The sequence below is a fragment of the Erpetoichthys calabaricus genome, chromosome 2 (assembly GCF_900747795.2).
Source record: "Erpetoichthys calabaricus chromosome 2, fErpCal1.3, whole genome shotgun sequence".
Taxonomy (NCBI): domain Eukaryota; kingdom Metazoa; phylum Chordata; class Cladistia; order Polypteriformes; family Polypteridae; genus Erpetoichthys; species Erpetoichthys calabaricus.
The window spans coordinates 297174369-297198317 of record NC_041395.2 but is presented as its reverse complement, the minus strand read 5'-3'; the positions used below and the strand labels follow the sequence as shown (position 1 = coordinate 297198317).

The 23949-nt window shown below is 38.1% G+C and overlaps 2 protein-coding genes across 5 annotated transcripts in view; one reads left to right on the top strand and one right to left on the bottom strand.

Moving 5' to 3' along the window:
- Nucleotides 1–23949, top strand: part of vti1a (vesicle transport through interaction with t-SNAREs 1A) — a 508387-nt gene that overhangs the window by 4233 nt on the left and 480205 nt on the right. The window contains exon 2 of one of the 2 annotated variants that reach the window (XM_051922192.1): nucleotides 20188–20246. The exons of the other annotated variant lie outside the window; for it this stretch is intronic. Coding sequence (XP_051778152.1) covers nucleotides 20188–20246 — 59 coding nt within the window. The remainder of the gene's footprint in view (nucleotides 1–20187; nucleotides 20247–23949) is intronic. 2 annotated transcript variants of the gene reach the window in all.
- zdhhc6 (zinc finger DHHC-type palmitoyltransferase 6) overlaps nucleotides 1–23949 on the bottom strand; it is a 129369-nt gene that overhangs the window by 82017 nt on the left and 23403 nt on the right. The window lies entirely within an intron of this gene.

Sequence of the window (23949 nt, the reverse complement as noted above, 5' to 3'; positions counted from 1 at the left end):
GTTTTATGGAAAAGTAGGTACTTTTATAATTGCTGTATTTAAAAAGATTTCTACCCTGGTACGTTTACCGTAGATATTTATACTTTTTGTAGTTTTCTGCACTTGGCAATTGCATGTCACTGATGTTTGTAGGTAAAATGAAAAATGGTTTTGCAGACCATGAGAAAGCTTCAAAAATTACTGTATTTTGTAGAAAGGTGAGAAATTTTGCCTACAAACAGAAATGCCTTTACATGAACTGTCATGAATATAATTGGAAAAATATTTTTTTTTGTTAGTTGTTTGAGTAATTATGGTTTTAATAACTGAACTTGACATTTCTGCAAAACCTGAAAGTGTTGTTTTTTGATTTGCAAATGCCTGTATAGGGCTGGTCTGATTCATTATAGTTCTGTGAACCTTGTCATTTTAATGCCCTCTTCCTAATTATGAAAGCTCTTTCTGACTGAATGGAATGAAAATTCTGCTTGTTTATACCTTTTAAACTTGAAACTCTATCAATGGATGAATTATATCTCATTATTTTACATTTTGAAATTTGAGAGAAAATATTTATTTTGATAGTCCAACTAATTAGTGTTTTCTTGTGTTTCACAATTCACTTGCCTTTACTCATTACTCATTTCCAATAATTAGTTGTGTGATATTTTGTTTATTTTTTGAACCTAAACAATTAAAAACATATTGTAATCATATTTTATGTGACAGTACCAGAAACATTCTACAAGTATGCATGAACTACTTCCTACAGTAGCTGGTAGTTTGCTGTTTTTTTAGTTAATGAAGCAAGCAGCTGTAATGTCTTGTGTGAGTATCTGATTTCACTGCAGTAAAATCAACTTTATGTCATTATTTGGTTTTTTGCTTTTGCCTTGTTGTTTACATGAATTTTTCTCCTTGATGAAGACATTGCTGATAAACAATATATTATACTAAACTGCATAACACATAATTCAGTCAAAGTTGAGTTATCTTTTGTAAGGTCAGATTTAATTAAATTTAATTAATACTGTTAGTGTACAATGTCCTTTATGGGATTAAAGTAAAAAAATCAGGAGTGGTTTCCCCTAGAATTTCTCGAATACTCAGATATGAAGATGTATATTTGACCAGTAAAACCGCAAGACAATGATTGAATATTTTTATATTATGGTACATTAAAAGAACCATCAACAACAAAACAAATTAATAATATATTGAACAATTATTATAAAAGTAAAGTTGAATAAATCGGGACTCTGCAGCTGCATGAATAAAAAATAAAGGTACCACTTCCTGTAAGCAGAAATATCCATTTTGTACCAATTACTTGTATGCAAAATGCGGTTGAAACTAAGTGAAAGTGTACTGAAGTTATCGTGTTACATACATACACACACACACACACAGACATACAGGCATAATTTGAAAAATGGTATTTTAGGGCCTCTAGATGTCTAAAACATCGAGATTCATCAAAATCTCAAAATGGAATTTTTGGAAGATTTCAATACTTTCCCCATACTTTGTACACGAGAAAGTCAGGGAGGTCTAAAACATCAAGATTCATGAAAATCTCGATAGCGAATTTTGGAACGATTACAATACTTTCCCTATACTTTATATTTGAGAAAGTAAAAAACCCATCCATAAAGTTAAAACATAATAGAGGGTAGTCTAATAAAGGGGTGTCAAACTCAGATTTGTTGAGTACAAAAAAATAACACTATATATACCCAATGTAGACCAGAAGCTGTGGCGGATTTAGAACGGGGCTGTATGTGTAGAATTTATAAGGCCCATAATATTTTACCAAAAATGTTTAACTGATTTTAACAGGCTTAAAACAAGACACCATAACCTAATAATGTTGCATTAGATTTAAAATGAAGTGCACAGTTCATTATTACTCTAGTCTAGTGGTTCTCAAACTTAGTTGTGGGGTCCCCTTGTGCATACAGGTTTATGTTCCAAACATGTTATGTTTTTAAATTAGACTTCAAGCCTTCTGAAGTAAGCTGTTACAGTGGGTTGAAAAAGTATTCAACCCCCTAGACCAGGGGTAGGCAATGTCGGTCCTGGTGAGCCGCAGTGGCTACAGGTTTTCATTCCAACCCAATTGCTTAATTAGAAACCAATCATTGCCAATCTCAGACCTTATTTAATTTTATGGCTTCTTAGTCTGTGCAATGTAAGGCTATTATATCGTAGATTTTTTTCCTTTCCAAGGATATCATCCAAATGATTTGAAGCCTAAAACAGATCATTTTCAGTCTGTCACATTTTTCTATTAAGTGTTTTATTAAATCAAACAGTGCATGACGAACATACACAGATGTAATTGGAAAAAAGCTAGCTGGAGAACTGCTGGCTGCTTTGTCTTTTACATCTTATTGCTAATAAGGAGCAATTAAAACACTGAATGCAGCAGTTTAAGATTGAAATAAGCAATTAAGGTTGGAGAACCTTAACAAGCGAGACCACTAAAATGAAGCATTAAAATGTCACTTAAGCAATATGTGCTTCATCAGCAATAATTGAGTTCTCGTTAAGGAACTGGGTTGGAACAAAAACCTGCACATACTGCGGCTCTCCAGGAACGACATTGCCCACCCCTGCCCACCCATAGACTGCCTAATGCAGACAGTAATTTCAATGCACGTCTTTTTATTAATATTAAAAAGGCAGGTTTACGGGGGATATTATAGACACGGGACTTTACCTAAATATTACCTGAGATAACCTTGCAAATACCAGAGTACAAGAGTTTTTAGACTATTTTTGTCTGTTTTTAACACGTTATGTTAACACACCCAGTGCGGGGTGAAGCCTGTCTAGATTTAGTATTTTGTAATAATCAAGATAGAATTGAGGGTGTAGTGGTGATTTGAACTGTTACGATCAAGTGACCACAATTTAATACAGTTCTCTGTGTTTTGGAAGAGTGTGGATGCAAAGACTAAAACTATTAAGTTTAACTTTCATATGGCAAATTTTGAGCAGATGAGGCAAATCTAAGGAGGACAGACTGGGATAAGCTTTTAAGTGTGGAGACAGTCAAGGAGCAGTGGAACAAGTTTAAGAACGTTTTGCATATAATGCAGGACAGGTACCTGGCTAAATTTGGAATTAGTAGGAAATTAAAAAAACTGAGCAGAGGGATAATAAAGAGTTGAAAAAGAAGCTGCAAAGGAAAGAAGAGCTGTGTAATGTTTATAAGATTAATAACTCCAATGTGAATCATAGGGCATATGAGAACAAGAGGGCTACTATTAAGAAAAAAATTAATGAGGCAGTTAGAGAGGAATATAACAGATAAGGCAAACGATGACCCAAAGAGATTCTTTCAGTATTTTAGCAGTAAAAGAACAGTCAAGGAAGAGGTGGAGTGCCTCAGGAATAGTAAAGGAGAATTAAAAAATACAGACAGTGAAATAGCACATGCTCTAAACTTAAATTTTTCAGAGTTCTTCACATGTGAGGAAGTAGATAATTTCCCAGCAGTAAAAGGGACTACTAAAGAGGTACTGAGTGATTTGTAAATTATAGAGGGAGAAGTACTGTTCAGATTAAATAGGATGAAATCAAACAAATCATGAAGACTAGAGTTCTTAAGGAGGGTACTGAGTACATACTGTACATAAACCCATGATTCACATTTTTAGGAAGTCACTGCAAGCAGGGGAAATTCTAAAGGACTGGAAAATGACAAATATTATCCTGTTATACAAAACGGGTAGCCAGGCATATCCAAGCAGCTATATGCCAGTATGTTTAATGAGTATCACAGGTAAATTAATAGAAGAAATTATTTTGGATAAGATTGAGCAGCAAATAGCAAGAACAGGAGTTTTACTGAACAGTCAGCATGGGTTAAGAAGAGGGAGGTCATGTTTTACCAACAGGGTGGAATTGAATGAGGAAGCAACAAGAGAATATAATCAAAGTGGGGCATATGCTATTATTTATCTTGACTTTCAGAAAGCATTTGATAAGGTGCCATCTCAGAGTTTAGGCATCAAAATAAAAGAAGTGGGAGTTCAGGGTGTTGTTTTTGATTGATGCAAAATTGACGCAGTCATAGGAAGCAGAGGATTATGGTGTGAGGATCTGTTAAGAATAGTGTTTCACAGGGGTCAGTGCTAGGGCTGCTGCTCTTTTTAATATGTATATCATATTGGACTTAACACTATCAACTGCCAAACAATGTCCAGAAACCATTAAGAAGAATAACAGAATGTTAGGTTATATAGCATGATGTGTGGAGTACAAGTCCAAGGAGGTTATGTTGAAGATTTATAACACACTGGTGAAGCCTCATCTGGAGTACTGTGCAAAGTTTTGGTCTCCATGCTACAAAAAGATCATAGCAGCGCCAGAAAAAGTCTACAGAAGAGAAACTAGGCTGATTCCAGGGATACTGGGGATGAATTACGAGGAAAGATTAAAATAACCTAGCCTATTCAGTTTAAGCAAAATAATATTAAGTGGAGATATGATTGAAGTGTTTAAAATTATGAAGGGAATTAGTACAGTCTGTCAAGACTAATATTTTAAAATTAGTTCATCAAGAACATGGGGACACAGTTGGAAATTTGTTACGGGTAAATTTCACACAACCATTAGTTGTTCTTTACACAGAGAACCATAGACACATGGAATAAGCTACAAAGTAGTGAGTTAGACAGTAGGACTTCAGGAACATTCAAAACTAGACTTGATGTTATTTTGGAAGAAGTTATTGGATATTATTGGTGAGCCTTGTTTAGCTGCATGGTTTGTTTTCGTGTAGATTATTCTAGTGTTAGTGTTCTAAAAACCAAATAATGCATTAATCACAGTGACCTGCCATGTGAGACGATAAGAATCATGAAAATGTAGTGACCTTCAGTATTTGAAATGAAGAAAGCTTTCCAAGTAAATATAATTCTTCAAAAACATGTGCTATTCAGAATGGCATGCCCTTGCAAACTCTACATAAACTGTTTGCATATTTAACACCACAAACCGATATTTTGAATTTCAAATGAACAAAGTCAATCATAATGCCTTAATTTATGGCTCTTTTTACTGTATTATTTAAATTTTAGCATTTACTTAATAAATCTTGGTGTGGGGCTGATCCATTTCTCAATTGTATGAAAGTAAACACCCAAAGTAATGCCCCTTTCCTTTTTGTTAAATAAGTGTTTCTTTTTGCACACTCTCACTTGTATCCTGTCACTTGTCCATAACTTAAAACCTTCTACAGCGGTATTGTGAGCTTGTTTGTTGTCAGCATTTGTTCAATTGTAATTAAGAGATTTTGGCCAATAAACTCCTCAGTGGCAATTAAATTGAAGAAAAAAAGAAATAGTAAAATTAGAAAAGGGGGGTGGATTTGCTTGAGTGCTGTGTCCAGTGCTGAAATAACACAGAATGAAGAGATGGGTCAAAACACACACAAAAAAATTTAAATGTAAACACATTTAAAAAAAATGCACAAAAAAGTTAAAGAAATATATGATAACAGAAACTAAAATGGAAGAAAAGAAGTCCAATTTTAAGGTCAAAATAAAATATACAATGTTTCCTAATTCTGTTAGGAATTCAGTAATGATGTACTTTAATAGCATTGATGCTTGAATATTTTAATAAGAAAATGAAATAAATAAGTAGCCTAGGAGTTCGTTGTTGATATTTATCAGTTCATCCTTACATAGGGTTGCCAGATTAGAAAATTAGAAATACGGGATCTCTGTATATTACTATATATATAAATTTATACATGCCCCCTACACACCCAGACCAATATATTATATAAAAGTAGAGACATAAGTTGGAAAACAAAAGTAAAATCATTTGAAAATTATTTAATACACACTAAAAAAAATTTTTTGTAAAAGTGAAATTATCTATATATATAAAATCCCTATGTGCGTCCAGGTGTCCGTGTGTGGGTGTCTTCTGGTGAAGTGCGCATGCACGGGGCACGGTGCTATGCGCGATATTACTGTCAGAGAAAGTTAGAGGCGTTTTACGGAAATACAAACCAGTATTACTGCGAGAGGAAATTAAAGGTACACAATACAGTGACGCATATTACAGCCACATACAAGCCAGTATTACTGTCAGAGGAGATTAAAGGCATATTACTGACGTGCACGCCTGTATTACCGCCAGAGAATATTAAAGGTATATTATGGACGTACGGACGTATATTATGGACGTACAAGCCAGCGGACGTACAAGACGGTATCCTTCAATAAGGGCGAGCACAAAAAGGCGAGCCTCAAAAGGACGACCTCAATTGGGCGCAGCAAATAAAGGCGCGCGTAAATAAAGATCTGCACCTGTTGCTCTTCACATATTCCAGAGCCATTTGAACGAAAGTATCTACGCGCCCTTATTGAATAGAGCCGTACAAGACAGTATTACTGTCACAGAAAATTAAAGACACACAATACACGGTGGCAGCCCACGAAGAACGGTCAGCTCAGCAAGTAAACATCAACAAAAGAAAGGCTGAAAGAAAGAAAAATACGACCAACAAAAAGAATGAGATCAAAGTCCCTTGCCAATTAATATAGACTGTTCCTACTAATGTTTATGCACTACTGTTCTAGTGCCCGTTATTGTAACGGGCTAAATGACTAGTTTGAAAATATTTGTTTAATACAGACAGCAGAGAAAATGATTATTATTTAATACAGGCAGTTAGAAAAAAAGTGGGCCGTGGAAAGTAGTAACAACACACTTTGTTGACACTGTATGTTGAAGTGCTGATACAGAACTGCACAGCTGTGTGGCTGGAGAGCCAAACAGTAACAGCGTTGTGGTCCTCAGCCAACCATAACAACTGAACAAGTTGCAAACAGGCAGCAAACACTAGTTGCCTCGTTACATTTGGGTTATTTTCATCAAGAGAATCTGTGAAAAGAAAGTATAATTACTTATAAAGTTACAACTAAGTACCGTAAGAAGGTAGTAAAAATATATTTTTATTACGAAATTTGAAAATGAACTAAATACAGGACATTTGGGTGTCCCTGAAAGGTCAGTATGGGACAGGGGACAAAATGATCAAATATGAGACATGTCCCATATATAAGGAATGTCTGACAACCCTATCCCTACATCCACTTTCAAATCTGCTTAATTAGTTCATGGTTGTGTGGAGCAAGTGACTCTGTCTGCAGCACTGGGTACAAGTTTATTGCAGAATATGCTCAAACTCACAAACATCAAAACTGGAGTACCTGAAAGAAATGTCTTCAAGTACAAGGACATTGTGCAAATAGTGTATAAGCAGAGCCTGGATCAAAATTCAAACCCAGAACTATGAAGCTGTCTTGTTAATTGTGGGTTTAAAGAGTATTAAAAAATTGTTACTTTGTCAAATATTTACTTATGTAAAATTATATGATGGGGTAACTACTCAGGTAAAAATAATATGTAGGCTGTGTAAAAATTAACTCTTTTAGGGCTGGTTATTTTTTTCCCCTTTTCTCCCAGGGCTGAATATTTTTTCCAAAAAGCTCAGTTTTCTGAAAAGCACACAAAGCAATGGTGTCACACACAAAACAATATAAAATTTCTGTTGCTGGTGTAGTGGCTGCTCTTGCCACCTGTTCGCCATTTCTGGTGGCAGTAGTAACCGCCTGCCAGGCTATCTTTACACAGTGGGCGGCAGTTATTGCAGTGCAACACAATCTGGTTTGTACCTCTTGTTATTGTAAGTGGCAGTCCTCCACGCACGTGCACGCGCCTTCTGTCCCGCCCCAACTCCTCCCAGAATTATGCCTCTTTGAATATGCAAATCAATATAAATAGCCCTTAAGCTCAGCCTTCTGTGAAAAGACAATGGGAAAAGCACGGGGGAAAATATAAGAATTTCAGCGAATACCAAATGGAGGCAAAGGAAAAACGTACTATTTGTTGGTTTAAACAGTGGTATAATCAACAAAATCAAGTTGATCAAGTGACAGACTGTCGGAGAAGCTCGAAAGCTCAAGTTCACAAAGTCGCACAGTGCCCGAAATAAAAAAGAAATCACATATCAAAGTCACCGTGAAAAGGCAAGTCGTAGCCCACCGTCTGAGTGTCATATGAAAGCTTATTAGGGTACAGGCAAAAAAAATAGGCACACAGTGGGGAAAAAAGCACAAAATGTCAACTTTAATCTTGAAATTTCCACTTTAATCACGTAGTTTATTTTGCCATTAAAGTAGAACATCATAAACTTCATCTTAAAATCGTTTAATTTACTAGTTTCTCAAATCCCATTGTAACTAAAGTAGCACATTAAATGCTTTGTTCTGTATTTGATCTTCTATGTGCTGTGTGTGTGAATCACTACCTGCTTCTTAAACGGGCTTTCTTTTTCTCTGACAGGACACAGAATCCATTACATTTGTGATATTACAGCTCTCTGAATAATTAAAATACTGAGATGTATACGTGAAATCTTTTTCATGATGATAGGAGTTAAAGCACGTTATTAAACATGGGAACACAGTGGCGCAGTGCTTGTTCATGTCTCACGCAAGAGGCTTGCTGCGCCATGCGCGACCTTTGATGAAATAATTTATTGCAGCAGTACTGTCTCTTTCAAACGTACTAACCTCCAATTCCTGTCCTTACTTTTCTTTCTCCAAATACCCAATCGCCACACAATCAGCTCTGTAATAGACGTGAAGCCATCTGTAAGCTTAGAACGCAGATTCTTCAAAACTTTTAAGGAACATTGAAATATCTTCGTAGTACATGTTTAATTATTCTATCTGTCTATCCTTCCAGTGTCGCGTCAGCACAAGCAAGAATACAACGCAATGCAGGAATAATCCATGAACTAACTAGCGCTGTGGCACCGTGTCCTCACATGTTTAATTATTAACAATACAGATTATTTAAATGAAGTTAAAGTTTTATCTGTATAATATAATCAACATATTTTGCTGCATTTCATCTTAAAAATGATATCGTCATCATATGTAAATACGCTCTTTATAAAGTGGCGCAGGTTGTGCAATATTATAACTGTATCCCAAGTTTACAGTCTGGTGATTGTAAGTCCAAACAGTTCTACAAGGAGCACTTGATGGACTGATTTAGTGCGTTTATATTTCTTGGGATGAAACTTTTTCTAAACCGCGAAGTCTGTACAGGGAAGTCTTGGAAACGTTTTGCCGTGGCTGAGTCAGCGTCTGCTTCATGCTGTATACCGATAATTCTCTTTCCGATCAGCTGCTGCTGTGATTCCCCACTCAGATACAGTGATATAAATACTCCGAGTAGTGCAGTGAGAGTAATATGGAAAAAGATGATCTGCTGTGGCATCCCTTAACGGGAGCAGCTGAAAGAAGAAGAAGATGCATTGAGAGTAACAACGCTAAAGCAGTTATGGTATTTGGAATACTATGGCTATTCCCCGGACCATTATATTGCTGCAGGTTAATTACAATCAGATGCATTACACTAATAAACAATATGCAGTTAGTTTCAGTGTATTTATAAAGCCGCGTCAGGAATGTGGGTCTAAGAAAGAAAGGGTGACCACACAGGAACAGTAGCACTGCTTTGACACTGGGTGCCACCAGTCTGCAAAACCGAGCGGAGAAATTGCGTACACCAGGGCATGAGGTACCGTGGAAAAGTGCGTGGCTTTACGCCAAGTTTAGGTTTTATACATCGCGATTTGAGCGTGGAAACGTTCGTACGCAACATTTCTGTGCGTATGCACCGTTTATACATGAGGCCCCAGATCACTGGAATCAAAATCAGAGTCCGACAAGTCAGAGTCCACAGAGTATTTTGCTTTGCACATTTGCTTCACTCACTTGCCAGATGTTGATGCCTTTTTTGCCGTTGTTTGCTTTTCACTTCTCAAGTGAACGCAGGGAATCTTGGTCAGACCAACAAAGCTAACTTTCCTTATAGCAAAGAGAGTTGAACTAAAATGTGATATCGAGTTTTGTGACTGTTTACAGCTGATTACCCCTGGCCGCATTCAGCCTCAACCCCTTGTGTTGACAAAGTCGACATCTGCCCTAAAAGAGTTAAGTAAAAGGGCAATTTAGTTACTTTAGAAAAGAATAACCTAAACTGTCCATTGTGTTTTGGAAAGCATAATGGGAATAAGCAAAGAAACAGAATAGACTTCATTTATCAAATGGGATATTAATGAAATATATGCTTGCACACACACATTCATTAATTAATTTTCCACTGCTTATCCCAAACCAGATTGTGGAGGCAACAGTCTTAGCAATGAGGCTCAAATGTCCCTTTCCCCAGCCACACTTACCAACTCATCTGTGGGATCCTGAAGCATTCCCAGGCCATCTGGGAGATATAATCCTCTCACCGAGCCCTGGGTCTTCTCTATGGTCTTCTCCCAGCTGGTTGTTCCCGTAAAAACCTCCACAGAAAGGAGTCTGGGAGGCATATATCTGATGCCCGAACCACCTCAGTTGTCTCCTCTTGATGTGGAGGGTCAGGGGCTCTACTTTGAGCCTCTTCCTGTTGTCTGTCCTTCTTTAAGGGAGAGCCTAGCCACCCTGCAGAGGAAGCTAATGTTGTCCGCTTGTACGTGCAATCTCATTCTTTTGGTCATTACCCAGAGCTCATGACCATAGGTGAGGGTAGGGACATAGATCCTCTGGTAAATTGATAGTGTTAACCTCAACTGGCATAACCTTTCCTTATCAAGGGCCCCGGAACACCATACTCTTCCAGCACCCTGCACAGAATCCCTTGAGGAACGTGATTATATGTAGACTGATTGGGTGTACTCCCTTGCCCCCTACAACAAGATCATAATGAGAGTAAATAACTGGTCCACTGTTCCACAGCCTGAACTGAATCCACATTGCTCCTCCTGGATCTAAGGTTCCATAACTGGAACTTTCCTTTCCAGTATCCTGGCATAAACGTTTCCAGGAGGCTGAAGAGTGTGATTCCCCAACAGATGGAGCATAGTGTCCAGTCCCCTTTTTTAAAAATGGGGACCACCACCACCCTGGCCTTTCACTCCAGGGGCATGGCTCTTGATGACGCAACATTGAAAAGGTGTGTCAGCCACGACAGCCCAACAATGTCCAGACCCTTCAGCATTTCTGGGTGGAACTGATCCATCTCTGGGGTCTTGTCACTGCGGAGCTGCTTAACTCCTAACTTATTTGCACACACAAACAGAAACAGTGTACTGTATATGACAATTAAATTTGTAATTATTATGGGCATTCATAGCATATGCATAGTAAGCAAGTAATCAGAATCCCTAAACGATCAGTTAACAATGTAGCCTATAATTCTCAATTATAAGCTATCATTTGAGACAGCAAAGACTTAAGTGGAGGGAAAAGAAAAGTGTGCAGTTTTGCAAATTAGGTGCAATGGTACTGACATCCAAATAGTTAATGTGTTTTTTTAATCCATGTTGAAGTTAGGCAAGAACAGTTTGTACAGCACCAGCATATAGAAATAATTTTTCAGAACTCAAATTCTTGTAGTTTTTTTTGCACTCCTTTAAATACATGAAAGTGTTACCTGAAATATGCGGTTAGATGAATAAACACTGTGTCGCCTGCTGATTATGTGTGACGTCAATATAAAGATGTTTGGAAGACATAATCAGTTCTTAAGAACTGTATCAGGTAAGCAGTTTGCAGTGGCCATCACAATTCTCATTTGGGAGGTTTTTTCTGCAGTCAGGGAAACAAATACATTGTTCAAAAGGCAAGCCCAAACACTGTTGAGTGCGCATATTCTTATAAACAAAGTGACTGTTAAATATGGCAACTTACCAATTTACATTAATAAAATGTATGTACTAAATGCAACTCACTTTTGAATTATACTTTAAAGAACACCAGCTTTTTTTTTTTTAAATGATGCTACCTTTTGCACATGTTGCAGTCAGAATTTTACTATAGTATCTCTCAGTACCCACAGCTGTAATTTTCTTATTTGCACTCAAAAATTTTAAACACACTGCTAGTTGAAAAAAAAACAAATTACTTCTATGTCTTTTTATTTATCTGAGTGTTTTTATATGCAGACAACTGTACATTTTTTTGCAAAGCCGAGATTACACAGTATAAAAAACGTCTTTGTTTTATGTTCTTGAGACTGAACAGCACTACTAAGCTGACCAGGGAAGTGTATTCTCTACTTTATAAAATGTTCTGCCATTGCTGCCACTTTATCAATAGCTGTCCACTTCATCCTCCATTGCACAGGTAACTCAGAAACATAAAGTCACTGTACACTACAATGGGTGGTTTTACTGCAGTATTTTGAGATGCACTCACTAACATAGCAGGAGAGAACTGGATGTTTGCATTGTGTTATTTACTAAACAGTCTGTGACCTCCATCCATCCTCTTCAGCTTATACAAGATCGGGTCGTGGGGGCAGCAGCTTGAGCAGAGATGCCCAGATTTCCCTCTCCCCGGCCACTTCTTCTAGCTCCTCCAGGGGAATCCCGAGGCGTTCCCATCATCTGCAAAAAGCAGTGACCCAATCCTGAGTCCACCAAACCAGACCCCCTCAACGCCCTGGCTGCGCCTAGAAATTCTGTCCATAAAAGTTATGAACAGAATCGGTGAGAAAGGGCAGCCCTGGCGGAGTCCAACTCTCACTGAAAACGGGTTTGACTTACTGCCGGCAATGCGGACCAGGCTGTGACACCGGTTGTACAGGGACCAAACAGCACATATCAGGGGGTCCGGTACACCATACTTCCGTTGCACCCCCCATTGGATTCCCCGAGGAACATGGTTGAAAGCCTTTTCCAAGTCCATGAAACATATGTAGACTGGTTTGGCAAACTCCCAGGCACCCTCTAGGACCCTGCTAAGGGTGTAGAGCTGGTCCACTGTTCCGTGACCAGGACGAAAACCACACTGTTCCTCCTGAATCCGAGGTTCGACTATCTGACGGACCCTCCGGCTGAGGAGTGTGATCCCTCTGTAGTTGGAACACACTCTCCGGTCCCCCTTCTTAATTAAAGAAAGAAACTTATCAATAAAACCTTTTGAGTCAGTAATCAGGCAGGAGAAAAACTGTTCATTGCGTCATTTATTTCACCTGCAGCACCAAGCTGAGGAGGAAGCATTCTTTAAAGAAGTCTGTTACAGCATGATGTGAATGGTCAGATAAACAAAGGATAGAGGTTCATTTTATAAGCAATTGAATTTACAAACGGCGTCAATCAATGCATATCGTTTACTCTGGTTGGTTTGTTCGTTTATACCCAAATTACTTAAATAAAATAAGTCTGTTTTATATTTTTCTTGTTCTTCCTTTAACCTTTGGGTTGAGCTACCATCTTTGAAATTTCTGTGTATATAACAGCTGTTCATTCTGGTTGTTTACAGGACAATTGCTGACGTCTTAGTTATCTTTCATTTCAATTTGTTGTTCACTTGACCTTTATCTAGTTTCCTGATATGCCTGAGCAGGTCTCTGCCATTTATTAACTCTTTTATGCTATTTATTTAAGGTGAATTTTTTTAATATGGAAGCATATAAAAACACTTTATCCTAAATGACTATGTGACCTATAAGTCCAATTTTTCTTCCACATGATCATTACCAAATAATGCATTTTTAAAGAAGAATTTGCACATAAAGAGACTTTAAAAAGTACAAAGTAAAGTAATCAAAATAAATTAAATGTGTTACTTTACACCACTACCTCTAGTAAGAATGAGAGCCAATTATTATGAGAATGAGTTAAGACTTATTTTTGAAATGTACACTAATAGAAAGTGAAAAAAGAACACATTGTAAATGTTACAATACAGTGCTGAGATTTGGATTGGAGAATTATCAGAGTGCGTTAAGAGCATGATTGCACACATAAGGTGATACAACATGTTTTTTCAGTTCATAGAGTGTCATGTTTTAGTATACTAACTTTGATATCGAGTGTAACCTCCCGGTGCTGTAATACATGCCTGCACTCTAGCAAGGAAACAGTCATTGACAAATGTCCTCCCGTGGAATGGGAATGCCCTGTACCCTTAAAACTTGGAGCTGCAACAGCTTAAAATTCATCATTGGTGACAGGGTGTGGCCATTCTTATTGCTGTGAAAATGTGTCTTAATGTAGCTGCTTTATAGTGCCCTATGCGTACAACTTTATCTGCATGTGGACAGCTGCTTTAAGGAAAGTGACTTACTAGCTCTGTGTAAGTAGACCAAACAGTTAAACTACACCTGTGTCAGTTATCAAATCATGTGCGCACTCACCGCAGTACTTTTATTATAGGAGGCTTCCCCGCTCAGCTGCTAACCCCTGCTGCAATATGGCATTTACCCATACCTAGTGCTCTTATCACTATACTTTGAATATATTATCACAGAGATTCCTATGTTTATTATTTTGTTTTGTCTATGCTACAGTTACTGTTAAATATATTGCTGATATGAGTGTAAAGTATTTACACCCTTACTTGCACGTGGACATCTGCCTCAAGCAAAGAGACTTGCAAGCTCAGCCCAAGCAGACCAAACGGTTGTCTTCAGACCTGAGCTACACCTGTGCAATCACCAAAGCAGGTGCCTACTCACCACGTGGCTTTCTTTTGAAGACGTCCCTTCTCAGCTGCTAACCCTTCTGGGAATATGGCAATCACTCATATCAGGGGCTCTTAACAATATACCTTGACCCAATCTTCTTTTTCTTTCAGCTGCTCCCATTTAGAGGTCACCACAGTGGATCAGCAGTTTCCATGTATCCCTGACTTTAACATAATTTTCTGCCACACCGACTGCCTTCATGTCCTCCCTCACTACATCCATAAACCTCCTCTTTGGCCTTCATCTTTTCCTCTTTCTAGGCTATTCCATCGTCAACATCCTTTACCCGATGTACCCCTCATCCCCTCTCTGCACGTACCCAAACCATTTCAGTCTAGCCTTTCTCACTCAGTCACCAAACTGTCGTTCCTGTGTTGTCCCTCTAATATACTCATTCCTAATCCTGTCTGCCCTCGTTACTCTGAGAAAAAATTGTAGCATCTTCAGCTCTGCCACTTCCAGTTCTACCGTCTATGTTTTCGTCAGTTCCACCGTCTCCACACCATACAACATAGCTGGTCTCACTATCATTTTATAGACCTTCCATTTCATTTTTTCAGTTAACTCTTCTATCACAAATCACTCCTGTCACTCTTCTCTACCCATTCCACCCTGCCTGCACTTTTTTCTTCACCTATCTGCCTCACTCTCCAGTCAAACAGTCTAAAATCTATTTTATTATGAAGCAGAATTAATAAAAACACACAGTTAACCGATGGTAGCAAAAGTAGGAAATATATTTGAAAAGAGTCTTAAAAGTTTAGGAAATGTATTTGAAAAAGAGTCTAGTTAAAAATAATTATGCTGAAAATAAAAGTGATGGAAGACAAGTCTTTTAAAGTCTACAGTAGGTACAGAGTTGCTTCAGATTGTTGTTCAGTCCGCAGATGTCTTGCCAATTTCGTTGGGTTCTTCTTTCTTTGTTGATCCGTTATCTTCTGTCCTAGCTCTTTCTCTTTCCTGTTCTGTTCTTCCTTTTTCTGCTCAGCATTCATTCCAAACTTAAAAAAAAGCCTAACTTCAGGCCAAATTAACAATGAATAATCTATAAGTGTTTAAATTTCTCAGGATGTTTGTCCATTCAGATCCTAATTACCCCAAGCTCTAATACATTAGTAAAAGTATTCATAACAATCTATTTTTTAAGATTCTAAAAGAATGATCTAAAAGATACAAGGTTCAAGTCAGTAATGATATAGAATTTAAAATCAATCTGTATTGGTTATTAAAAAATTACATAAGAATGTGTTTAAAATGGGTTTTAGAGTCCAGAGTTTAAAGGTTTAAGGAGACTCTGTTTAAATACAATCAAAAGGTCCAGGTTTTCTAATTGATGACTGTTTACTCAGATGTCCTTATTGATGGCAGGTTAATTAACTGTAGTTTCATGATACTCCATGTAGGATACAGATAGTTTTAACATTAAACTCTTCATATTATGATTCCCAGCATGGGCCATGTGTGTTTACAGGTATATACACAATGGATGTAGACTCACATCAAGTCTCCACTGGACATTAACACTCCATCACTGATTTTCCGGAAGAATCTGCTTTCTGTCCTTTTGTATTTTCATTTTTGTATGCATTTTACTGTTTGTGTCTAGCTATTTTGTTCACCACACATAAAGCTTCTATCTATATATAAATTCTCTAAGCCGCCGCCAGAGCGGGCAAGACACCCATGAAAGCACGCAGGAATGAGCCACGCCCACACCCATGAAAGCACTTGGGAAGGAGCCACGCCCACCAACTCTAAGACCGTTGGATACGACGAAAACTCGCAGAGCCACGCCCACCAACTCGGGCGCGACGCCTCGGAAAACACAGCGTCGTTTCTGTTTGTCTGTGCTACAGTCCACATGCAGCTCTGAGCCACGTTGACTTTTCGGTTACGACGCATGACCACGTGCAACATCGCAAACTGTTTTACACGCTACATACAGCAATTCGCATCCGCGTCTTCTTAGATGGTCCTGCAGGAACACGGAAGACGTTTCCCCACCCACCAACACTCTTTATTCCCCGGCCCGTGTCCACCGCATCCGCGACAAACATGCATCTTCTTAGATGGTCCTGCAGGAACACGGAAAACGTTTCCCCCCCACCAAAGCAAGGACCATGTAAGAAGAGGCATGTTTGTCGCGGATGTGAATTGCTGAATGCAGCGTCTAAAACAGTTTGCGAGGGGTATCCCATGGGATCCTTAAAACAATCCTTTAAAACTGAGGTTAAAACACAATGAAGGAAGCAGTCTTTAAAAACCAATAAGCCCTGTGCCTCTTTTTCATTAGCGTCTCACCTGCTTCACCGATGCAGGCCCTGCAACAGTCGAGACGCTCTCTCAGCATCTGACCTTCTCTGTGCCTGACTCCACTATAGGCTGCAACAAAATTATGAAAGTACGGGCGCGTTTGTTTCACACAAGCTGTGTGTGGGTGGGTTGGGTGTTTAGTTAGTTAACTAGTTACTCGAAGGATCTCAAGATTTAATATGCACAAGCGGTAACACTGCAAAAGCAGCCCAAACCAGAAAAGACGGCTGGCAAAAAGTGGCCGACAAATTAAACGCATGTGCATTGTACTTACTGAAAGCAGCGTTACGGATTTTGCAAATGTTCATTTTTTTCCCTCTGCTTAAAAAACATTTAAAAAGTGGTGTGATTATGCGGCGTATACTACGCCACGGGTTGGTATGCAGCGTGTAAAACAGTTTGTTTGTCGCGGATAATTTGCCTTTTACTATTACATGAAGACAATTTCCTGTTAATACTTCGCTACATTGATATAGCGGTGTTCTCAGTATTCAAAGCGCTATCCACACAGGGAGGAACCGGGAAGCGAAACCACAATCTTCCACAGTCTCCTTACTGCAAAGCAGCAGCACTACTACAGCGCCACAAGGCAGTTAAAGAATACACCGGGCTCGATTTTGTTTTCACTTCTGTTTAAAGAGATCGGGTCGTAGATAGCATTGTTGCAATGTTACTTTTCTTGGTGGCTTATTACATTACGAATGTTTCACATGTTCATTTTTTCCCTGTGCTTAAAAGACATTAAAAAAGTGTTTCTCAACTGTGACTCCGGAACATCTCAGTACGCAAGCTATATTAAGCGTCAACAACGAAGACTCGCTACACCTTAATCTACAAGTACTGACACTTATCCCTACCGACGAAGTAACTTTCACCAGCGTGGCCTTCATCGTCACAGACGATCCCGCTTTCAGTCACGGACAATTATATGTTGCTCTCTCCAGAGGTCTATCTTTTCATTCACTCACAGTGGTATCCACAAACCCACCCCATTTGGACAACTGTGTCGTTCAGGAAGTGTTCACCCATCAATACATAATTATGCGGCGTATGCTACGCCGCGGGTGGGCTAGTTTTTATATTTTTAAGCAAGCAGTTGTGCAGTATGTTAATATAATTATAAATAACTAGCAAAATACCCACGCTTCGCAGTGGAGAAGTAGTGTGTTAAAGAGGTTATTTAAACATATATATACATAAACATATACTTATATATACATATCTACATATACACATATCTACATATATACATATATACATATATATATACATATATATATATATATATATATATATATATATATATATATATATATACAGTAATCCCTCGCTACTACGCAGTTCACTTTTCGCGGATTCACGACTTCGCGGGTTTTTAAATACAAGTGATTGCCCGCCTATCGCGGAAGTTATGTTCCAGACCCATCAGCAACAGGAGAAAATCCGCGATATAGAAAGACCATATAAATAAACATTTTTATAGTTTAAGCCTTAAAATACCCATCCCACATGCTTTAAACACATGTAAACTTATAAAACATACTTTGTTAACACATATGATATGTGGATGTCGGGCTAAGGATATGAGTAACATCTCACTATTATAAAACATTTTAACTTCACGCAAGACAAGACAGTGAGACAGGAAAATTGGTGATGTACAGGCTTAAAATTATTGACACGCAGAGCGACAAGCAGCACAAAGCCAGCACAAAGTCCACTTCTCCTTAGCGTTCATTCAGCTCCCCACCCCCTTGACAATGCGAAGTGGCAGGAGTGTACTGCGCCTCCGGAGAGGGGGGGTTTGAGTGAAGGTGCGTTCACCTCTCACATACACACACACACACTTCTCCTTCCGAACGCGCAGAGCGACAAGCAGGCATTTTGGCAGAAGCAGCACAAAGTCCATTTCTGCTCAGCGTGAGTTCAGCTGCCCCCCTTCACAAAGCGAGTGCAGACACATTGACGTCTGATCGCGCGTGCAGTGTGCAGTGTTGGTCTGAGGTGTTTAAGAATGTAGAAAGTGTTTAAGAGCATAGGAAGTGTTTATAAGAGCATGGGAAAGGTTAACAAGAGAGTGAGAAAGGTTTATAAGAGTGTGGGAAGGGCTTATAAAGCCTTAAAATATGTATAAAATAAAATAAAATAGGTCGCTACTTCGCGGATTTTCACCTATCGCGGGGGGCTCTGGAACGTAACCCCCGCGATAGGTGAGGGATTACTGTATATATATATATATATATATATATATATATATATATTATATATACACACACACATACATACACACACACACACACACACACACATATATATATATATATATATATATACACACATACAGACACATATATATACATATACATATTTACATATCTACATATATGTATACACATATATACATATCTACATACATACACATATCTATCTATCTATCTATCTATCTATCTATCTATCTATCTATCTATCTATAAAACAAGGAAGAGATTTACAGCACGAGTCAAACGCGGGAACGAAGGTAAATGACGTTAATTTTTGAGTGTCTTTTAATACTGTGTAAGCATACATATTAACACGTGCAATTAAACGTGTGCATTTACGGGGTGATTTCTCAGGCTTAAAAGCTCGCCTTTTATCAATCGCGGGAACAATGGTAAATGACGTTGTTGAGTGTCTTTTAATACTGTGTAAGCATACATATTAACACATGTGCAATTAAACGTGTGCATTTACGGGGTGATTTCTCAGGCTTAAAAGCTCGCCTTTTATTAAAAAGGTAAATGCTAACTGTTTTCATTCTGAAGGGCACAAACCACGTTAGATTTCAGCCGTTAAACACGCAAAAATGTCGGTACACCAGATAAATAAGCGCAACATATTATCAGTTGTATTGTATGCTTACAATACATATAGAAATGTGTTAATCGTTTACCTTCGTTCCCGCGTTTGACTTGTGCTGTAAATCTCTTCCTTGTTTTTAGTTCACGTGATTACGTAGGAGGCATGATGACGCGATACGTGACTCCGCCTCCTCCATTAGAGTATATGGACAAAAAACAGGTTCCAGTTATGACCATTACGCGTAGAATTTCAAAACGAAACCTGCCTAACTTTTGTAAGTAAGCTGTAAGGAATGAGCCTGCCAAATTTCAGCCTACACGGGAAGTTGGAGAATTAGTGATGAGTGAGTTAGTCAGTCAGTCAGTCAGTCAGTGAGTCAGTCAGTGAAGGCTTTGCCTTTTATTAGTATAGATCATAAATATGTTTTATATAAAATTTATTCTAAAATCAACTAAATAGTAAAAATACTGTTTTTTTTTTTTTTAGATGAGAAGAAACAAATGGTGGTCGGTGTTGAGAAACAACTTGAAGAATCTAGAGAACTGGTGAGCTGTTTTTATTTTTCTTAAATTTTTAAAGTGAGCCTAGTGCTTTACGATGCTGGATGTGTTAGTGGCTTGCTTAGTATCCTATGTTTAGGAGGCCTACATCAGCTGGAAATGCCAACTAATTCTGCACAGTAAGCTCAAAGTGGCAAGCTTGTGTTGTAGTAGTGAACTGGAGGATTTGTTAATGAATGGGCACTACAGCTGTAGTGCATAGTAGACTATAATCCAAAGAGATACAGACAAGTGGGAAGCAGTCAGATGTTAGAGGTTTGTAACCAGTTTTAGGATTTTATGGAGCTGGATGGTGACTCTGATAATTGTGAAGTGATAGGCAGGGATGAGGACCTCAAAACCTGTCCTCAGAAAGAGTGATGAACTCAGTTATTAGGCAGATTGAGTCTTAGACTGGCCCTAATGACATGCATTTGTGATTGTCTTAGTCTGAACAAATAACATAAGTAAGGGCATGCTGCCACTTCTACAAGACAAGTTTAAAGAGGTAGGTATTAGGTAGGGGAGCAGATCAGATAAGATGTTCTTTTCAGAGGTTCTATGTGTGCCATACAGCAAACTAGGTAAGGTTGACCTGATTATAAGGTTTTGCTTAAACGTTTGTGTAGGGTATAAGTTTATCGGACATTTGGTTACCTTTTGGAACGGATAGGACATGTACTGCTGTGCTGAATTACAGATGAACCACTGCACCAGATGGGCCTTAGTGTATTGGGAATGTGTTTATGTAAGTTAGTGAAGTTTGGGGGGGGGGGGATAGGGGGGGGCGTTGGGGGGGTGTAGGACAGGTCAGGTTATAACTTCACTTAAAATAATAGAAAATAAAATCAGTGGCACATTGAAATTTGTTTGCCTTAATGTCAGAAATATCAAAAACAATAACATAAATCTGTCTGAATCTGAGAGATTTGATAAGAAAAATTGAAAAGGTGAGGGAGTAGGCATTTGTGTAAGAGAAAATTTAAATGCATTTTCGCTTCTATCAGATAGTCAGCCATTTCTTAATAAGATAGATAGATAGATAGCTAGATACTGTAGATACAGTAGATAGATAGATAGATGGATACTTTATTAATCCCAATTGGAAATTCACATACTCCAGCAGCAGCATACTGATAAAAAACAATATTAAATTAAAGAGTGATGAAAATGCAGGTATAACAGACAATAACTTTGTTTAATGTTAACGTTTAAACAACCTCTCCCCCCCCCCCCCCCCCGGTGGAATTGAAGAGTCGCATAGTGTGGGGGAGGAACAATCTCCTCAGTCTGTCAGTGGAGCGGGACAGTGACAGCAGTCTGTCGCTGAAGCTGCTCCTCTGTCTGGAGATGATACTGTTCAGTGGATGCAGTGGATTCTCCATGATTGACAGGAGCCTTCTCAGCGCCTGTCGCTCTGCCACAGATGTCAAACTGTCCAAATAAGGGTATTTGGATTTCTAGAAAGCATCAAGGGTAGAGCCCTGACATTAAGAATGTGTTATAGACTCTCAGTGCAGATAATATTAACAATATCCAATATATCTTATTAATAATACAAAAAACACAAGTTTAGAAGGACATAGTGTTTTAATTGAGGCTTTAATTATGCAAATGTCAACTGGGAAAACCCTTTTAACAGCAGAGCATGAGAAGAGGGATTCACAGAGATAATCAGTGATTGTTTACAAGCATACTTTGTTAAAAGAGCAACGATAAGACAAACCTGTCAAGATTTGCTATTCTGTTAGGTATTTGAATAGAATTCAAGGGGTAGAGGTTGCCAAGTCATTAGCATCAAATAATCATAATATAATACATTTCTCAGTGCTTTTGCAGAGTGCATCATCATTCATTCAGCTCTGCAGTTCCATTCACAATTCAAGTGAGGTGAGCTTTCTTCCCCTGGCTCCATTGTTGCTCAGCCCCTACCCTTCTTTGTTCAAAGGACTTACCACCCATGATTTGAGTGTTTTTTGTTTCCAACCTGGTTGGTTTATGAACAGCTATTCTTTTTTTTATATTTATATTGATTTTAATTAGAAACAGATAACATTAGATACAGTAAAAACAAATTTAACAAATCAAAGCGAAATTCGACTCCCACCCAAGAGAAAGAGAGAAAAGCCAAAAGGGTATTCTTTTTCCTGAAATGGAAACTTATTCTAAAATGTTATTGTTCAGATTGTGCCATAATTTTAAAAAAAGTTTTGAACAGATCTTCTAGATTAAAATTTGATTTTTTCCAATTAGAAATAGTATAGAACATTGGTTACCCACTGACTTAAAAGTGGTGGGGTGGGATTCTTCCAGTTGAGCAAGATAAGTCTATGTGCCAGTGGTAAAGTAAAGGAAATTACTTTTTGTTTGTCCTTCTCCGCTTTAAGCCCATCTAGTAGTAAGCCAAACACAGCTGATAATGGGTTAGGAGTGATAGTGACCCTGAGCCTATCTGATAGGCAAGCAAAGATTCTTGTCCAAAATATTGTTAATTTAGTGCACGCCCAGAACACATGGCCCAGTGAGGATGGAGCTAGATTGCAACGTTCACAGGTTGAATCTTGCCCTATCAACGTTTTGGATTATTTTAAATGAGATAGATGCGCTCGATAAAAGATTTTAAGTTGAATGATCGAATGCTTTGCACATAAGGATATATTCTGTGCCTGGCTGCCTTCCACTCCTTTTCTGAAATGTTAAATGACAGATCCTTTCCCCAATGTACTCTGGTGTCTTTGAATGGAAGAGACGTTAAAATATTTTTATAAACTGTAGAGATGCAATCTGAGTCTTCAAGACTGATTAGAAATTCTTCACGAATAGAACAAGGTGGAAGATGAGGAAAATCAGGCAGGTTCTGTTTAGCAAAGTTTCTAGCTTGAAAGTAGTGGAGGAATTGTGTTGATGAGAAGTTGTATTTGTAGCATAATTGTCCGTAGGATACAAAGACATTATCTATGTACGAGTCTCTAAGTATTTTAATCCCGGACATTTTCCAGACATTGATTAGTAAATATGTTTGAGAGGGTGGAAAAAGACGGTTGTTATGTAGAGGTGCAACAGATTAAAGCTTTTCTGTCTTAAAGTGCTTCCTACATTGGTTCCATATTCTGAGAGAATGAAGGGTAATTGGATTTTAAGTGTAATGATAGTAGTTTGTATTAACTGGGGCACAGAGCAGGGAATATAAAGAAGTACTGCAAGATTTATTTGTATTGCAGACCAGGCTTCTGGATAATCGTCAATTTATGTTATGTCCAGCTTGTATAGCTTGCCATGCGTCCTTCTGCTTTAGGTCGTTGTAGAGTCGCCCTTTTGATGCATGGATGTTTTGAACTCCAAATAAATTGAGTTATGATTGAGTCTAATTTCTTAAAAAATGATTTGTTAATGCATAAGGGGATGCTTTGAAATAGGAAGAGCAGCTTGGGAAGGATGGTCATCTTAACAATGTTGATTCTCACGCTAACGTAAGGTGGAGGGTAGACCATCTAGTCACGTCTTGTTTAATTTTTTCCATGCAGACAGCAAAATGTTGTTGAAAAAAGTTTTATATTTACTTGTAATATTTACCCCTAGATATTTAAACTGATCTGCTAAGATAGAAGGGAAGGTGTCCAATCCAATATTATGTGCTAGAGAATTCACTTCAAAGAGCACGCTTTTATTTTAATTGATTTTAAGTCCAGACATTTTTTGAAAATCGCTA